This window comes from Ischnura elegans, chromosome 11, assembly GCF_921293095.1.
Source record: "Ischnura elegans chromosome 11, ioIscEleg1.1, whole genome shotgun sequence".
Classification (NCBI taxonomy): domain Eukaryota; kingdom Metazoa; phylum Arthropoda; class Insecta; order Odonata; family Coenagrionidae; genus Ischnura; species Ischnura elegans.
In genome coordinates, this window is record NC_060256.1 from 62,157,003 (window position 1) to 62,177,396 (window position 20,394).

The 20,394-nt window shown below is 40.9% G+C and overlaps 1 protein-coding gene across 1 annotated transcript in view; it reads left to right on the forward strand.

The window, feature by feature from the left end:
* Positions 1–2,111: 2,111 nt before the first annotated feature.
* Positions 2,112–20,394, forward strand: part of LOC124167642 (homeobox protein vnd-like) — a 179,040-nt gene continuing 160,757 nt past the window's right edge. The window contains exons 1-2 of the mRNA XM_046545622.1: positions 2,112–2,699; positions 3,808–4,756. Coding sequence (XP_046401578.1) covers positions 2,112–2,699; positions 3,808–4,756 — 1,537 coding nt within the window. The remainder of the gene's footprint in view (positions 2,700–3,807; positions 4,757–20,394) is intronic.

Here is a 20,394-nt window from a genome sequence, read left to right on the forward strand (position 1 = left end):
TCTAGAAGGAGATTTTGATGAAATCGACGCCTTTACTCAAACTTTTTTCTCATTACGCTTGGATAAGTGACGCTTTTATTCTTATTTTGAACTCTGAAAAATATTCAATGATTGCCCACAACAAAAAGAGCTAAACGAATCAGGTCATGAAAAATATACCCTCATCTTTGGTTCCTGGTTTAAGCCCTGCTAGTTAGCTTCTTCTCAGTAGCAATAAACACGGAACTACTCCTAATCATTAAAGAGTATGGCCAGTCTTATAAAAATTCCCTCATTTTAATTAAATGAAGGGCCATTCACTAATAACACACAAGAAATATTTGCCGTAGTAACAGCAGAACTCCAAACACGTATTTCAAGTTTTATCTGTGACACGGCTGTGATTAAGATGGAGAGCTATGCTCGAGAAGAAAATTTTTACGAAAGGAAATAGTGTATTACAGAAATATTATTGAAAATAAATGGCCAGTATTTAACTCTCCAAAAGCTTGCAAGCTGGACAAGGTAATGCTGAGAAAATAAGAATCAAGAACACAGCGCAATAATTATTAACTGAGGTTCTTCCACAATCATGATCATCACTGCGCCACCTAGTCAAGATCGTTTAAATGTAAAATATGACTTTTGAAAGCAGTTTGTTGTTGGAAGTCGTAATACAGATAATTATATTTTTCTGTAACGTAGAACAGGCGGAAGCCCTGATATTGTGAAAGATGTTTCCTAAAAAGATACGTGGTAGTCACACTGAAGTATCGCGTGTGGCGTGTGTGTGACATGTGGCAACCAAAAAGAACAATTAAAATTTGAACACTTAATAGTTACGTAAGTCTCTTTTCATATTATAAGCGGAAAACTATAGTTAGCAAAAGAAAAACTAGAATTACTAAAATTTTCAAATTGAATTCGAGGATGCGATAAACACGAAGATGTTTTTAGAAAAATTTATGGAGGAAATAGGATTAACAAGTTGATTAGCAAACCAAGTAAAATCAGTCGAGGAACAGGTAACTTGATAATTAAGACTGAAAAAACAGGATTCCACACACGACGATGTAATTTTCGTTAACTACCTTGGACAATGAGATAGCAACTGATTTAGAAATCTTATGAATATGAACGTAAAACATGTTCACACTCACACACATCGCGATTCACAAAGCAATAAATATAGAAAAATGCCTATAACTTAAATGAGAATGGGCGAAAGAAAAAATGATGCACTTTTAAAAACATTTTTATATTTTAATGGGCTTTCCCCTAATAATAATAATTCCAAATGTATCTTCGATAAGATTTTCTCGGCAAGTATGAATATTGGTTTTTTCACAGCCATGTAATAGAGAGAATAATTCCACTGCAGACGAATAAAGAAGCACAAACAGCGGGTATACAAACACTTGATCATAGCCCTGCAAAGCTCTTTGGTTAGGGGAAACCAATCCACAAACATGCTCCTTAATCTGCAGAGTAACTAGTCCTCGCCAAGAACTATTTTGTATGCGATTGGCGTCGTCTCATACATATAATGCCAATTAAAATTAAGGTATTCGAGAGTATCCTATGATTTAAATCCGAGAGAGAAGACCGCATAGTTTTCCCGAAAAGCCGAACAGATGATAAACAGCACAACACGTTTTTAATTCAGCCTAACAGCTCGTATCTTGCGAATATACATCGCTGATCTAACTCCTTCACACTGCACACTCGCTGATCTAAGTCCTGCGACTTCTGCACACCGCTAAAGGCTATACTTCCGATTTTACAGGTCCCTGTGGATGACATGAGGATGTTCCAACTATGTGTCGCACTATCCAAATTCGGACCAGATCCACCCACAGCCTGAAATCCTTCCTCTGCGTCCTCAATGCGAAAGTATGGAGCGTGGAGAAATTGGTAGACGTGGAGGGACGCCGCGACCGAAGCAAACACCAGCGACGCTGCATGATCGATCGGACACGGGAAACAACGCAACATCTGCAAAAATACGACGAGGGCCAACTGCTGAAATCGGGAGCTCCGGGAGTAGGTAGTCCCACTTCCCACAGATGGCTTTCGCGGGATCTCCGAGCTGGCTTCACGGGGGGGTTTTTGAAGATCCGTAGGGGAGAGAGATGGTAGGGGTACTGGTTCCAGCTGCAGGGGGATGTGGGAGGGGTGAAAAAGTGCCCCTTCCCACCGAAGAGCGAGACGAGTATATTGGGGCGTGGCTTGTAGGGACGGTGGGCGGGGCATGGGAACCCGCTGCCCTCCGAGACGCTAAGCCTGATTGGCCCATCTTGATATGTAATCTCCGCCCCTTTTTGGTGTACCCTCTCCTCCTCCGCTACGGAATCCCCCTACCGCCTCGCTATCGAGGCGACTGGCGAAGCCCGCGACCCCCTCCTCTGCACTCTGACAGCTGCCCCGCTGGTACACGGAGCATCCAGCATAGCCGTCTCACGTGCCTCCCCCACCACCACCATTACCCACAATCCTGCGCGAGGGGCGGGGGCGATTTCAGTTGGAGGGGAGGCTTCTGGGAAGGGGAAGGAGTGAGAAGGATCGGGACAACCTCTCAGGGAAGAAGAGAAGTCCACTCTTTGCATCTTCGCCGTGAGGAAGTGGCGAGCGCAAACATCTCTCTTCTCTCTCTGGGAGGAGGGAAGAAGACTCGAGGGACACGAAAAAGCCCCCTCTTCAAGGAGGACACGACGCGCTTGGTGAGGCGAAGATTTTTCGGTGGTAGCCCCTCATATCTACCGCCTACTGTCCCGACGCGGCTACACCATACGTGACCCCTGAGGTTTGCAGCCGAGGGACCACGGGGGCGGCGGATTCAGTGCCCCAGTCTCTCTAGGACGCCCGGAAAAAGCGGCCCACGTAATATTTTCCCGGAAACGGAGAAGTGGGGGGCGAAGCTGAAGGATTTGGAGAGAGTTATCGGCGGGGACCAGGAGGACCATCGCAGCCTCCTCTCCCGGACCGGCAACAAGGTCGACCACTCGTGCTAAACGCTTCGCCACGCGGAAGAGGACCAGAAGACGGGCCCATCGAGGAGAGACCACTCCAGCTGGACACTTCTCGCTCGAGAGGACTCCGGATAAAAATCACGAGTGGGGTGGGAGGGGCATAGGAAGAGGTGTATCTTCCTCTCACGCTGAAGTATCATAAGCGGAAAAACACTCGAATTGTTGACATCGGGAAGGAGTGCCCAGTTGAACCGGTGTGCCACAGTTCAAAACTTGACGAGATCATCTGCAAGGATTTCTTGAGAGGACACTTGATGAGATATCGGAGAAGTCTAGTTTTACATTTCTGACGAAAAATCGAGGACGATTCAACGTGAATTCCTGGGCATTTCTCAACTATAAAGAGTGTTCTTCAGCTCAGGTAGTGATTGTTTCCTTTAGGTCACCGTGACGGTAACCTACTCCCGAGTTTATACGGTCAACGAGTTAGAACACAGAATCCAGGGTAGTGAAACGAACTTGTGATTTTTATCGCCAAAATATTGCAAAGAGACATTGAGAATCAACCAGTAGAGGCGGTACAGTGACCATTACGAAGGTGTGAAGACGAAATAGATATTTTCAGCACATGTGACGAGTGAAAAGGCGTTAAAACCTCCCTTATAATCTGGCGAATATCCCATCCCTGTGCTTCCGAAACTGAACTGCTAAACGGAAAAGAACCTCGTAGTGCACGCAAAGGGTACCTTAGTCTTCCCTCTCATCCGGAATTGTTGCTGCTGACCGCACTGTTTTCGAACCAGAGAGAGGTCAAGCCGTGAGGGAACCCTCCAACCCCCTCACCCGGTCCCCCGTTTGATTCTTCCCGATAACGGAAGGCGGAGCGGCCGGTCTGGATCGTCGAGGGAGAGAAGTGGAGGAGGAGGTGGAGGAACTGGAGGAGGACGAGGTGGAGGAGGAAGAGGAGGAGGACGAGGAGGGAGGTGGAGGGGCGGGCGGTCGAGGTCCCCCGCCAACTCCAGGGACCCTGACCCATCCGCCTCCAGCGACCTCCTCCTCAGCGGCCTACGGCGGCCTCCTGCCGGGAGCCACACATCTCCAGCACCACCACCATCACCACCAGCTCAACCACCACCACCACCACCAGCTGGCCGCGGCGCACCAGCAGGAGCACCACGCGCACCACCACCAGCACCCGCACCAGCACCACCACGCGCACCACCACCAGCATCAGGAGGAGGTCGCGGCATCCCTCTCCAGAGCCTCCGACCTGCACCTTTTACCCGAGCTCAATGGTGACTTGGCAATGTCCCTGAGCCCTAAACAGGCACCGCACACTACGCCCTTCTCCGTCTCCGACATCCTCAGCCCCATCGAAGAGTCCTACCGCAAGTCCGCGGCCCTGGTGGACTCGTCCCTGACCGCACCCCCATCGCCCTTCCGGAGTAGCACGGGCGGGAGCAGCAGCGGAGGGAACAGCAGCGCCGGTGGGAGCGTAACGGGCGCGGCGGGAAACAGCCAGGGCAACAACAACAACTCGTCGTCCTCGTCGACGTCGGCAGCGGCGGCGGCGGCGGCAGCGGCTGCAGCGGCGGCCGCCATGAGCGTCCCGGTCAGCGGAAACCCATACATGCACGTGCCGCAGCTGTCGCACCACGCGGCGGCGGGCGCAGCGGCCGCGGCCGCCGCCTTCCCCGCGCAGTACTGCAACGGTTCCGACATCTCCTCGCACTATGGAGACATGCGGAACTCGGCGGCGGCGGCGGCTGGGTGGTACGGAGCGTCGGCGAACGACCCCAGATTCGCAAGTGAGTACCTAATGTCGCTCTCTTAATAAAACATACTTTCCTCATCACCAGACGGGACGATTGATCTGGGTTACTTGAGTTTCTTCGGGAATTTTAAAATCAATGTACGCAATTTTATAGACATTTTACAGCTTATTCGAATGACGAAGTAGTATTCTTAATACTCACTCTTAGCAAGCCTATCATATTGAGCCAATTTGAGGGTTGGATAGCTACTCGAGGAAATGTTTTACAGTCATAGAGAAGAAAGAAAAAATTGCATTCAACAGAACCATTTTTTTGCAAATCGTTGCCTGCTATCTTGATAATTGGAAGTTATTAATTGAAAACTGAGTCGGTTAATATAATTAAATGCTTTATTCACAAGATTTTGTTGTTGTTATGTTGAGTTGCATTGCAAGTGGGTAGAAAAATTACTGTTTTAAACTCCTATGTAAATGATTTTCAAAGAGCAATGGTACCACATACAAGACGCAGGAACTTGCGAGCGATAAAACCAATTTAACTTAAGGGTTTCGACCCTAATGAGCTGAAATTGCCCCAGTTAACGGTATTTACTTTGGAGACGTTACTCAGTGGGATCGCCTTCTCCTTTTCAGCTTTGATCAGTATTATACAAGAATTTTAATGGAAAAATGGTTATACTTACTATGATTCACATTATATACTTTTGTATTAACTTTAGGAGTAGTTCACGACACAACTACAACACAATCTTATAAATTTTCAATGATTGAACTTTTCCCTTGCGAAATTATGGCGCTTGTAACTTTTGATCTATATTTAAAAATGTGTATAATTGCGAAATATGAATGAAAAATATGGTGGCACGCCCTTGTGCACGAGTGGTGCATTTAATTGACTCGTAAACCCGGTTAAGATTATAAAAAGTATATTCTTCTATTTGCCGTCACGCAGCAGTTAAATTTAGCATTCAATATCGCCCAGAGTGAATATAAGGAACTTCGTAGTCTCAATATAAATTGATTGATAATGCTGCAATATTTGCAAACAACACAAATGCCTTAGAAACTGACAGGAAAGCAAACGCTATGACACGTAAACATCCATATTTTAAGAGACATTGTGTGATAATATATCGCGGGCTATGCAACCAAAAGTAATTCATATTCCCCAATTACGTGCGTGTCTGGGACGCTATCGATTTTCAGATTTGTTGATCCTACACGAAAATATTGCCAGCTGCGACATTGCTAGTGGGAAAATAGTTTTTTTTCGGCTTCGCTATATCGGACGTCACCCGAAGAAGATATTGCTTCCTATACAACTCCACAGTCGCCGCAGAGACCAAAATATTACGTGAAATATCTAAATTTCTTCGATAATACCTTCCACGTTATATATGTACAACTACGGGAGGACGAATTTTTTGTCGCACCAAGCCCTCAAAGAGTTGTTTGTGCAGTCTCAGTGAAGGAAGGCAGAGGAACATTGGCAATAATGTATTCAGTTCTCTAGATAATTATTTGTGACTTAAAATATGTCTACAGCAGAAATTTTTCAATTCAGTTGTTTGAATTCATTAGTGTGGTACGCTCTTCGCGAAAGATGTAGTCAAAAGCTACAATTCATGGAATTCTTTTCTCCAAATCCTCATTTGGCCCATATTCTTCTGCACAAGAAATTTGTCACAGAATCATTGGCAGAGCTGATTTTCCTCAGAATTTCATTGGAATTCCAAGATGCAATGCATATGAATAGTCATACTTATAACGATAAGCTCCATTGTCCGTTTTGATCCTAATTCCGGCAACGCAAACACTGCTCTCGAATGCAAAGAAGAACGAGAGAGATGTATGCCTGAAATCTTCAGGTATCGAACACGTTGATGTTCACACAGTAGATGATAAGTACATACATATATCGTGGTGAGAATTTGAATCTGAGGATGGTCCTCATCAAAAAATAAATAAATACTGAGTACTCATTCAATTGCATTTATCCACATAATGCGAAGAAAGAATGTTTTATTTGCCTTCAAACTGTATTACATAGTAATGAACGACTAAGTCACCGGCTAACGTCAGCCTTTAGTACAGCTGTTTTTGACACGATTTCAAATATTGTCTATATTTCATATCGATTTTTTCCATAACTACGGATGGAAATTAAAAAAAATCTTTTATAGAGGTTTACCGAAGAGATATTTTTCCTTTCATTTGAAGAGATGAAGAAGTTTTATTTGTAACCACATAGAATACCATATTAAAATATTAAGACAATTTACGATGTTAGTAAAGGTAAAAAAATTTAAATCGTAAAAATAGGGTAGGTATTTTAAATCGTGAAATTAGGATGAACGAATCTTGGAAGAATCGTTACCAGCAGATAATTCGATGAAAACAAGTAAATTAATCTGACACTCCGATATTTTACCATGAAAGTGACAACTGAACCATTATGTTTGCTTGAATATTGAATTCCATTAAAGTGATAAAGCATCTCATGAATTGTTTGAAATAATTCTGAATCACAGTTTGTTGATAGGCTAGAAGGAAACGTGCATAAAATTGCGCTCCAAAACACCTCGATTATTCATCTGTTTAGGATAAAAATTTAATATGCACCAATTAATTGTAAATAGCTTCTGATGAAACAAAATAAAGCACACTGACTGGCCTTTCACGAATTATATCGGCGATTCATCCCGGCATTCCATTCTAAAATCTGAACTTTATAGGATATATACGTACTTAAATAGGAAATCTAGATACTTTGATAGGTATTTTTTAATTAGAATTTCCGGATATACTTCGATAAAATGCAAGAGACGAACGAAGTTCCTCTCGTTATTGGAAGTTAATGAGCTATTCTGAGGTCAATCTAATTCATGATTGACCCATAGCTTGTCATTAGCTCATCATAACGAATTACGTTATATCACAGGATCAATAAAGAACTCCTTGTCATTTTAAAACTTTGAGATTCGTTTGAAATATATAAAGCAGGCTCTTCTTTTATTTAAACTTAGGATATCATGGTATTACGAGAAAAATAGAACTGATATACCTGATTATATTCTTCCTAACATAACACGCTATCGTCTTGGGAGTTGTACTGGAAACTTCATAGAATAGTAATTTAATCAGCTCATTCGATAATAAACTTGAAAATTTATTCCTGAATCGTCACCCTTTTCAGTTTACCTTCCAACGTGAACCAAAAAACGTATCTCATCAATGGCTTTATGACGGTCAGTAAATATACTTAGCTGCCTGTCATCGCTGGTGCCAGCGGACACGGTCGGAAAGCCGATATCAATCGCTTTTGTTTGATCAGAGACCCGATCATAAAACGAGATGGACAAAATGAGGGGAAAACCGGTGTGGTTTACCTGAATTCTTTGCTTTGTTGAGAACAATGTGGGAATGAGTTGCGGGCAGTAATTTCCATCCACTTTCAGCTCAATGGTATGCGCGCTACTGATCATAGGATGAATGACAGCCTTCGACAAACCTTTTTTTCCATTCGAATCTCAATAAAAAATTAAAAGCTTTATCTGCCCCTTAGTACTTATTATTTTTACCGGTAAATTTTTACTAATTTATCAGCAAAATTGATTGAGAAATTTTCATCGCACATTGCATGAGAGGTAAACATTTTAATTGATGAGCTCTGATTTATCTTGCCCATAAGAAAGCTGACGATACGAAAAAACAGAGGGTTTTACTCACATTTTATCCGAATTATCTTGGGAGCCATAAGAAGTACAAGTAGTAGGAGCTAGAATCTGATTACTCGAGCCAATTATTAACCGATGTCATTCAGAAGGACGCGATGAACAAGTTTTACAACTGCACTACACAGGGTGTCCCATTTATCTTGACCACCCGAAATAACTTTTTGTCCAGATGCAAATTCAAAACTGTGTCAAGCAAATGTCGATTAGCCGTCAGGGGGACATTAATCAGTATGGTTGCTTTCCTTGTAGCTTTGTTATTTACAAAGATATGAACAGGAGGAGTTATAGGAGAGGAAATCAATTGCCGAATAAAAAATATAGGGTGCCATTTAAAAAAGACATAACGCTGTTCATATCTTTGTAAATAATAAAGCTACAAGGAAGGCAATCATGCTGATTAATGTCCCCTGGACGGCTAATGAACATTTGCTTGGCACATTTTTGGATTTGCATCTGGACAAAAAGTTATTTCGGGTGGTCAAGATAAATGGGACACCATGTATTTCTATGTCCGGCGGAAACGATAAAATTATAGAGGTACTTCGGATGATATTAATACCAAAAGGAAATATTTTTCCCTCTAACAATAAAGGACTAACACATATGAGGCCGTAGGTAAATCATCTAACCCTATGCGCATCTTAATTTGTGTTGTACATACCGATTGACGGCTAGTATCCTAAAATCTCCCACTGCATGGGCATAATAAGTCGGCTAGTGGGGTAGTGGATGTGGATTAAAATCACTCTCCTGGAATCGATCAAAAGCAATGACATTGGGAAATCAACTTCTTTGAAAAAGGTTATTGCACAATTGTGTCCCGTGCATGAAATTTGTTCTCAATTGGGGTCATAAAATTTCTCACGCCGCGCCGCCTGGCCCGCCGCCCACGGCCTCAGGCGATCCTACGATCACAACCATTGGTGCCCCAGCTACTGACCGCCGAGGTCTCGAGGCATACCTTGAGGATTAGGGGGAAAGAGTGAAGTCGACTGTGAAAGAATGTATCGAAAATTCTTTCAATAATAACAAACTTTTCTACTTAATATCCTCTAGTTGACTGCTATAAAACCTTATATTGCTGTAAAAGGACAGGGTTTACACGTTGGTTTCGAGAATAAAATCACGTCAAAGCCGGAACTATATCTCTAAGCAACCTACGGGTTATTTGCCAAGCATTGCATTAAAATCCGATACACTGGGCCGCATATTTTCAAACATTCTCTCTAATTCAGTAAACACTCGATCGAAGTTGGGCATTGCATGAGACAGTGCAATTTTCTATTCTTGGCTTTTGACAAATTAAAATTACTATAAATTTTCGGCTTATAAGAGATAGTAGATAATAACTCACGAGAGAGAGGGTACATCAAATATAGGCTTGATAAGACGAAACATGAGATATATTGTTTGATAGTTTTTAACTGACAAATTTTCACAGGCTTACAATTTAATACGCCCACCAGAAAAAAATATTTAGATGCTTTTAGATGCCCATAAGCTTTTAGATGATTTAATTTCTACTTGAAGCCCAGTATCTAAAAAAGTAATAGCTATATGTTTATCGTCAGCGGTACTGTAGCTGCGATGCTAAATGGCTATAGAATCCACTTTAGCTATTAGTATAAGAAACATGTTAATACATATAATATATAAATTATGTTAGCCCTGGTTTTCGTCATTTTTTTCACATCAATAATTCCAAGCATTAAATGAAACATCTACGGCTCTCGCAGCCACTTTCTCGAAGTAAGATGTTGCGGGTTGTAAATCGGGTAATTTTAAATATTTTCTACGAATATACTTTCTCGACATTTTCCAAGGTTTCTTCATAATTATGTAGCAGATGGGCAAAAGAGGACGTCGTAACTTTCAACAAGAGTTATCATAATGAGGGTATTAAACTTGTCTATTATAATCTTACCCGCGCGGTATCCCGAGAAGATTTTTCAAAAGTTGTTCGCCGGGAAAGTGTTAAATCATATATTGTCTATTATGATTGAAAATGTGTGTTTATTTTTAAGGAATTATCAAGGGTATATTCCCTTGTATAACAAAGAGTGAAATTAGCATCCTTCGTTTCCACATTTATGAATTCGTACCATTTGGTGAGGCCACTCTTCTGATCATTATAGCATATCCGTACACATAATCGTGATCATTATGGCATATCCGTACACATAATCGTATGGGTTCGTGCATAAGTTTGACTTTATAGGTTCTGGTATAAATGGAAGCAACACGTGGAAACGTGTCGATTTTGAAATAACGAGAGCATGGTGGAAGTAATAGAAAAGCAGTTTTTCGGAGGAAGAGGAATTGGATGAAAAAAAATTAGATGAGATATTGAGTAAATCGTGGATGAATTTATTTGCTGAGGATCTTTCAACGCGGAATAATAGGAACGACGATACTAAAACGGCGCGTGTACAGCAATTATAACAATGTTGGCTTACGCGAAGATTATGAATAGGTAGGGATTTTAAGTATTTGGGTTTCCTCCACGTAGTGTGACATTACTGAATTGTTTTCTTGGTTCCTTTACATAATATGTGTGGAAGACTATGTTTAATCCTAGTTAGGTCAGCATAAAAGTTTCATTATCAAGCAATTATGACGATGCACTATTATTCTTATTCGAAAATATGACATTTGTCACAAGGTGATACCTTAGCAAAGGGAATATCATTGTCAAAATAAAACCAAGTTTTACCCAGTAAATAAGTTATTTTTACCATTTGTGAAAATAGCGCAAGTCTCCCCATTAATATGCTTACAAATACAGGAGACATTGAAGACAAATCAATATGCTTATTTTTCGAATGCTGTTGTGACATGCGTATTATTAACTATTCTGTTTTTAAATGCCTTTATTTTAGAAGCATAAAGCGATCGATTTTTACAGACGGACTTTATCGACAAATGAGAGGACTAATAATTATCAACATTATTCTTGGACCATATTGTAAAGAGGTATCAGCGTCAGAGTTTTAAGGACAGCCCATTCGGAAGCGATAAATCATTGGATGAATGCTTGAGAAGAAAGAAATTTTCATTGCATTAGGGGCTACGCATGAAATTAATGAGTATGACAATTGGAGTATGGAGTATTGGAAAATTAAGGAGTATGGAAATTACGCATGGACTACTAATTACTCATTCAACGTTAAAAGCCTTCGTTTTTAGACTGATGACGCATTAAAAAGCTTATATCAAGTCAAATAAACAGTAAACATGGGAACAAATCAAATTCAGCCAAAATCATTTTCGCATGAAAAAGGAATTCCCGTCAACCCGCGCACTTTTTATGAGTTTCCAATGAAAGTATATCCATATGCATTGAAACTGAAACCTTCGTGCATGGTTTAAGAGGCTAAACACAGGCAGGTTTTTTTAACGGAGGACTTAAGAGATTTTTTTCTTTACTATGATTATTTTTTTACCTACTTCTAATGTCCAAATGAGTTGAGATAAAATTCACAAATCAAACGGAAATAATTGGAATGGAAATCAAAAGTAAGTCCCGTAAAAAGGTAGCTTGGGCATTTCATCGAAAACCATCGATAGAGATACAGTCAACTTAAATCTAAAAGAAATTCATCGGCGCTAATCGCAATAATATTGGTTTGTCGACTCGGACAACAAATCAAGGATTTTCGAAGATGTGTTATCATTGTTTTCTTTAAGATGTTTACCCAGTCATAGCATAAGACAGATTGTCAGCTCTTATGTTCTTTCATGGATGTTGTCACACAAGATGGATGAAAGGTTTGTTTTTTTTTACGGAAAAGTCCTTGCATACTACGAGAGATTAATTTCCTAATGGGGTGAAGGGGAAGGAGCAAGCAAAAGATTTGCACATGCTTACTCATGGGATCTTTTGTGCACCTATATCTTGGATTGACTGTGTTATATCGTTCCAGGTTCTCTTTCCTTTTAAAATGTAAGGCATGAAGTGAAAAATCCTTGTAAAAGGGGATTATTATTGTAGGCAATTATTGATGCAGATTCTGAAACTAGAATGAGAAATTTATAATTTCATGAATTCCAACGAATCATTTCTTCAATATAGAAATAATTAACTCATTAGTAACTCGTTAAATTACTCTTCTATGAAGTACTCGGTCACCAACGTTTTTCCATGGCTAAAGTCGTTTCTTCTAAACAATTATACAGACCGATTCAAATGCCTACTCATCAGGATCAAATCTGTCCTAACCTAGATGTTGTCAAGAGATGGATGGAAGGTTTGGTTTTTCAGGAAGCGTCCTTGAATACGACGAGAGATAAATTTCCTCATTGGGTGAAGGGGAAGGAGCAAGCAAAAGATTTGCACATGCTTACTCATTGGGAACTCATGAATGATGAATGCAGTTAGTGATTGGAGTGGCGCAGATGAATATCGACTGACGGTTAGTATCGGCTGCAAAAGATTGCTCAGTACTTGAAAGACTCCTTGGGAGCAATTTCCGGATTCTCAAATTCAATTTTTCCACCGCTGTTCACCTTCTAGAGGCTTCTAGAGAGACTCAATCGGGTTCGGCAAATGATTGTTGTTCACGGTCATTAGCGGCCTGAGGAGCGTGCCTCATCTGTACCACATCGCGAACAGAGGCCGCGCAAGATCTGCAGATGTTAATCGATCGATCACTCGATTAAAGTGGACGATGAGATGTTCTAACGATTGCTCTGATAATGGCCGAATATCCTAAGGATGGATGCTGATCTAAATTACTCATAACGAGGCTAAAGTAATGGTAATTCTCATTCAAATTCTGTTAAGAGACTTCGCAATCTCAGATGGATTCAGAATCAAGCGTGTATTCAAAGAGGGTGCCATAGGAAATTAAGCCTCTCACAATGATTTTCTGTTTTACAATGTGTAAAGGCCGTTTTACACAGTACTTGGAATTGCACAATCTGACGTACGTGCGAAGGCGCAATCAAAATTGCGTCGTGTAAAGCGGTGAATTGCTAGAACACATGCGAGAATGCGTGGATGCGAGACGGCAAAATAGCCCCTGTTCTAATTTCGTTCATGCATTCGCGCAATTCCACGCCATTTTAGAAATTAATGCAGCTCTAACATGCGCAATTCCGTGCCCCGTGTAAAACGGCCTTAAGAATGACTAAAAAAAAAGTTAGCAAGCGTATGATAATTTTTGTGAAAACTCTTTTGCCTGTGAATGCATATTTCAAGGGTTTCAGTTTCACCAATACTCTCAATAAGTGATCTCTATGAGCCTAACAGCGGCTCGAGTAAAACAGTGGATTTGTCCATAATGGAGATGGAAATAAGAGCTCTGCAATTCCAGATATAGGTAATTTTTAATGCGTAACCTGGGTTCCATCACAGCGTGGCATGATCCGGCGAAGGGAAAGTGCCACGGTAAGCTGAGACCCAGGTCGTCCATTAAGCATTATACCTGAAGTGTTCTTATTTATATCTCCATTGTCAATTCAATTATTTGGTCAACCTTTAGCCATCCACGAAATAAATTTCTGGTGATATTCACGTTTAGAATAATCAATGGGCTCTTTTGTGCGCCTAGATCTTGGATTTCCAGCATTATTTCGTACCATGTCCTCTTTCCTTAGTAATAAAAAGTATATCATGATCAATCTGCATTTTCTACTGCTAAAAAGCGTTATTATAGATGGAAAATATTGACTAAACTTTTGATACTAGAGTGAGAAATCTAAAATTTTATGCATTTCAACGAATGATTTATGCTAACTCTTAACAGTGAACATATTAATATTTCCTTAAATTACTATTCCATAAAAAACTCAGTCACCAAAATTTTTCTACGGCTAATGTAGTTTCTTTTTGAAAATTACATGGACCAATTCGAATACCAACTCAGTTGGACCAAATCTGTCGTAACCTAAGCTAAAAGGCTTTAATATACTCTGAATTACATCAAGTTACTGCCATCACACTCGAGGTAGTTCTTGTTAACTTTCCATATGCAACCCATTATATTAGCTTTATACGCGTTTCGTTGGACTCAGCGTGATAATCATGGACTAAAATTTGAAATCGGGTCACCATGGCAACACCTGATGACGAACCCCCGCCTTAATCTTCAGCAATGATCGGGCATCATGTAACCATACCTAGGTGGACGTGTGCAGTAGGAACTATCTCCTATTTCTGGATTAGTTTAATTTGAAAATCTATGAGTGAAATTTCCTTAATTAAGTTAAATTAAAGACGGTACCTAATGGTGCTACTGTGTCTTGAAAACGTTATGGCATCGGATCGGTTAGAAAACAATGCCAAACGAAACTATAGAAACGATGATGTTTAAACATCAATTATAACAATGTAGGCAGACGTCAAGGTTATGGATGGGTAGGGATCATAATTATTCAGTTCTGACAATTACTGGACAATTTAAAACATTGCCGGACAGGTTTAATGATACTTAAATCAGTATAAAAACTAATCAGCGAAAGAAACCTTAACTAAAATATCGAAATGCTTCACCGTGTCCTGCTTGAAATTGTGATACCCCAGTTACCGCCTCCATGACTGACCAGCTAATTGAACCCGCGGATCTCCTGCCCTGGCTATCAAAAAGCGATTAATCTAAGGAGGAGAGAGAGGCTCTCGGAAAGGGGTAGAGAAGGCTTCCGAACGCGCGAAAGAGTGTATGCACTGATGCCGGACGGATTTCGCGACCTTATGAAGAGTCGGGGAGAGGTGTTAAGGATATTCCGCTCCCGAGATGTTTACCCTCCGCGGGGAAGAAGAGGAAGGCAAAAGTGGGAGAGAGAGAGAGAGGGAAGCGATATAAAGTATGGGGCGGTCTGCGCGGCCCTTCAATTATTCGCCTGCGGAGCACCGAGCGTGTGGCCATCAAAACTTCAGAAACAACCCACGCCACTCCAAGTCCCATACCCCCTTCTGCCGCCCTCATATACAACACCAATCCCCGCAACCTGTCCCTTACACTTCATTTCATTCCCCCACCCCCTAACACTTCAATTTCCCCCCATCCCCTTCACACCCCCTCGCCGCGAACCTCGCTGCACCCAGTTCATCTCATACACCGCTCCTTTTTATCGCGAGGCGAAATCTTCTCGTAATCCCATCGCGCGGACTCTTTTTTTTATCCGGAAGAGGGCAGAGGTGTGAAAGAACTCCCTTTCCCACGCAAGCCAACATAAAAAAAGAGTAAAAACAAATTCCGAAAAAGGACATATATGTCCACGATTTCGGGAGTACTACTGATGTAAATATAATTTTCCCCAGGTGGCATGTTCAGACAGTGAGCATGAAATTAAAATTTTACAGAAAGGCTCAATTAGGGCCAACACAGGAAATGTAGTGAGAGTAAAAACAAAATTTGAAAAAGAAGAGGTCTGCGATTTCAGGCGTATTGCTGAATTCCATATAATTTTCTCATGGTTACATTTCCAGACGAAATGTTCTCGTAATACCATCGAGGACTCTTTTTTTCGAAAGAGGGGAGAGGTGTCAAAGAATTCCCAATTTCACGCAAGCCAACTCAAAAAATATCGTGGCAGTAATAAAACAAATTCCGAGAAAAACAAAAGTCCACGATTTCAGGAGTAATGCTAACTACTACATAATTTTCTCCACCTGGCACTTTAAGGCAATGAACATAAATTTCAACCCGAAGACCTAGATAGTACAATGATTAATTTTTTAGAATAATTTTCAAAATTTATGCTGGAGAAGGACTCCATGAGCTAGTAAAAATAATGCCAGAGCAAGAAATTGTTGGCCTATTACTGGAATATTCTCCATTTTATACTACACATACTTCATCGAGTGGTTCATCATGCAGTACTCCTTGGTGCATTCACAAATAAGTTTAAAAAATCATACATTAGTAAGCCATATCCCGGATTCCCACAGTTTAATAAAAATATCGAACTTCACATAATTTCCTCCAGGTGACGTTTACGTAATTTGGAGCTAAATTTCGATCTTTATAGTTCCTGATTATGATACCAGCAATGAAACATCAAATTCGGATGGATCCAGCTTCTTCCTTGCTCGACAAAATAACGCAAGATTGAAAAAATATTCTGAAAGTTTACATACAGTAAATATCCTTGAATTTGAACTACATAATTTGTTCAAAAACGCACCCCTCGATATGCATTACGTCTAATTTTAAGTATATATCTGCCTGGATGAATACGTAAAAAAATTGAGGGAGGTAAATAAAATACAGGTTAAATTTTGCAGAAATCCATGGCATCAAAAATAACATCAAGTCTCACATAATTTTATTCTTGTGGATTTTTCGGAATTTTATCTAACTATCAATTATTATAGCCTCGATTATGCTGCCAAAAATAAAATATGTCCGCTAAAAAACTTCTGGTAATCCCATAACTGATTCAAGGAACATTTCCCCTTCCTGCCGATAAAGAGATCTGTGAGGTATAAAAGAAATTAACTTTGAAATAGTAAACAGCGGAATACCCTGGAAGTGCTAGAGCTCATGACAGTAGAGAAGAATAGAAATATGTATCCTTCCGAATTTCTGAAGGTATGCTCTAAAAGGAACGAATTAATATAAAATAGATGCCATCCAATTGATCAAGCTCATATAAATGGTGAACCTGACTTTATTTTCCTTTCGCCCGCGGACCTCCTACGATTATTTATCAAATTATGATATTGAACCTTAGCTATAATCAATAGCCTACATTTCAATGTACAGAGGAGTTTTACGGAAAGACATGGTTCAAAAACGCCGTAATCCTAATAAAGTTCTCTCAAATTTCAGATTATAAGTATTCTCTCTCAAGTATCTCATATCAGTTGGCTCCAGCTTTTCGATCGGTTCGGTTTCGAATGGAATTTACTCACATCTGGGCGTTTTTTTTGCGTTTTGCGTTTTAAAATGTCAAATTTCACCGAATATGTCTCCACTTGCACGATATCATCATTTACATAATTCTACTCCTTATTTAATTGATGAAGCATATATTTAAAAAATGCTGTATGCGCTGACGTTCTAAAAACGGAATCCTCGCCCGGAAACAATGCAGATTAATAATACGATGGAATTCGCCTTTAGATCAGATCCAGAATGGATTAGTATCGTAAAGAGAGGGTCCACTGTGTGGAAAATTGTTAACTTCAATTGAGACCTCATGTTAAGATTTACTGTTTGTACAACACGACCGCGGCAGTTGCTACAACTGGCGGCTCATCTTATCTGCGGCGAGTAAAGGATGTGCCGGCAACGCGGCGAGCATCATCCTCTTGAAGCGCCAGTCTCCCGAGCGGCTTGCCTCGAAAGCGGTCGGCGGTGATCTTGAGCAGCCACGGGCGTCTGCTAAGACGGGGAGCGCGCTTCGGAGAGGTCGCATCGATCCAACCAAGAAGGACCGCGGAAAAAGATTCTTTCTCTCGTAGTTTACGGAAGCTCCGCCGCCATACGAATTACATATTTTATTCATACTTGACTACATTGATACAGCTGAAAAATGCTGTGTGTAAAGTACACATTTTTTCCCCGCATCAATTGTCAGAGTGGCCATCGTTACTTTTCCACCGTCGGAAACCTCGTCAGGGCTAATGCTATCCCTATAATAGTCGTTAATATAGACCTGGTTATGGCAGTGGATGGGGAATATTCCGGACTTTGGGATATTGTGTTCCTTCTTACAGAAATGACTAGAAGACCAAAAAACACCAAAAAATACCTTTATTGCAGATATACACGACCCATGAAAGAAAAACGCTAAAAAAATTCATTTATTTTACCTCGACCTCGCGAAACTCGCCCGACATTTCAAATTAGTGGTGATTATTTACATAACAAATTTTACGTTTACTGAATATCTATCCTTAACACGTAGGCACGCTGACGAAAATTAGAGCATCAAGTATGGTTTTAACGTTGTATAATTTCATGATAACTTCGGGAGAGCTAAGTTTAGGAAGCAATAACTAAAATAATAGCTTGCGGCGAACTTTTACGAAGCCACCCGCAAGTACAAACGATGAGTGGAAACTTACGGAAAATAATTGACGGCCAAATATTAGATGCCAAGAGTTCAGACAGACATTTTTCACGGAACATTATCTCTCGAAAGACTCATCGCCCCTTATAAGGCACAATTTTAGGGACTCTCACCTCATGAGGCTTGAATTCTATGTGGCTTACCACAATTAGTTTTTCTAAAGAGCTTTTTTCCACAGCTGGGGAAGCTGCAGTCGGTTAATGTGATGAGAAAATTACAAATCGAAAGGACAATCTGCGAATTGGATTTTTTACTGTTAATTATTCTTCCACTGCGATATTCCCGCCCTTGTTATGTGTACGCATACTTGCTCTTGCCTTCGCTAATGTTCTTCAGTCTCCATGATAAAATATGAACTACAATTTGTAATTTCCACATTTTCACATAAAACTCCACTACCAACTATGGTTTCGATATTTTATGACATTAAAAGGTCAAATCAAATAGAATGCCTAAACCATTGTCGGAAGTGGAGTTCTATATTAAATTGTGGAAATTACCAATTGGAGTTTATATATTTTATCATGGATGCATTGCATTTCCACCACGTCTAGCGTTCCAGGGATGTCGACTTACAAAAAATATTGGGGGGGGGGTCCAAACCGGGGATCTTGCCCCGATAAATTTTTATAAGCAGTGAGTTGTAAGTTTTTTTAAGGATTTTAGAAGAGTCACATGATCAACATTAGAACCCCAGTAACTCGAATCTCGATATCTGGATATTCCGGGGAAAATCGACAAGGCTGACACATTTTTTCCTCACACCAATAACGAATTTTTGAGGGGGCTCGGGCCCCCTCAGGCCCCATGGAGTCGGCGCCATTGTAGCGTTCATACATCCTCCAGTCTATTCCTTTCTGTGAAACGTTAGGTCATTAGAGGCAATGATAAGAATTCAGCAACACAATTTCTATTAAAATACAGTTTGGGCTGTGCTCTACTCTTACCTATCCAAACTAACCTTCGAGTTGAATCTGGATATATACCTGGATATTCCGGGGAAAATCAACAAGCCTGACACATTTTTTCCTCACACCCATAACGAATTTTTGAGGGGGCTCGGACCCCCTCAGGCCCCAAGGAGTTGGCGCCACTGTAGTGCTCATACGTCCTACAGTCTATTGCATTATCTGAAACTTTAGCTGTTCAGAGGCAATGATTAGAATTCAGCGTCACAATTTCCATTAAAATAAGGTATGGGGTGTGCTCTACTCTTACCTATCCAAACTAACCTTCGAGTTGAATCACTGGTTGTGAGTGAGCTGGTGTTATTCGTTCAAATCGCCATGGTCATCGCCTGACTGCCTGTTTGCCAGTATTGGCACCATTAACGTCGACTGGGAGGGCGCTGGAGAAGGGGTGGTCGGAGACGAAGTTCAGGCCGTGGTATGGGTTGAGCGAAAGGAAGTATTCAGAGGCGAATGGGTGTTTTATGGACCTTCGCCCGCCCTGCGTAAAAGCAGACGGGAGAGGATCGAAAGACTGAGAAGGTCTCTAGGTGTGGGGAGGAGGAAACAAAGAAGGGATATCCATTACTTGAGTGTCAGCGGTGAGAAGGACTGTATGTGTTGTTTCCGAGTTCGCCAAATAAGAGTTAGCCAACAATGTGAGCCCTGAACAAAGGGGGCTTTTAAGGCCTGCATTCATAGTCGTTGCCTAAGGGTCATCTAACCCCAAGCTGGGACCTAATGCCCAAAAATTAGTGTTATAGTGGCAATTCAGCCGCTGCTCATTCATAAAGATCACACGTCCTTCTGAATTTGACCTTGTTTTATTATACGAAGAAAGAATTTAACACCTACGGTCAAACTTCTCTAAGTATATACTCTCTACAGCAACAATTAGATTATTTTATAAGTGTTTCTCAAAGAGTCCAGTGAAATTTATTCCTAATTTTGATTTGGTATCAGTGACC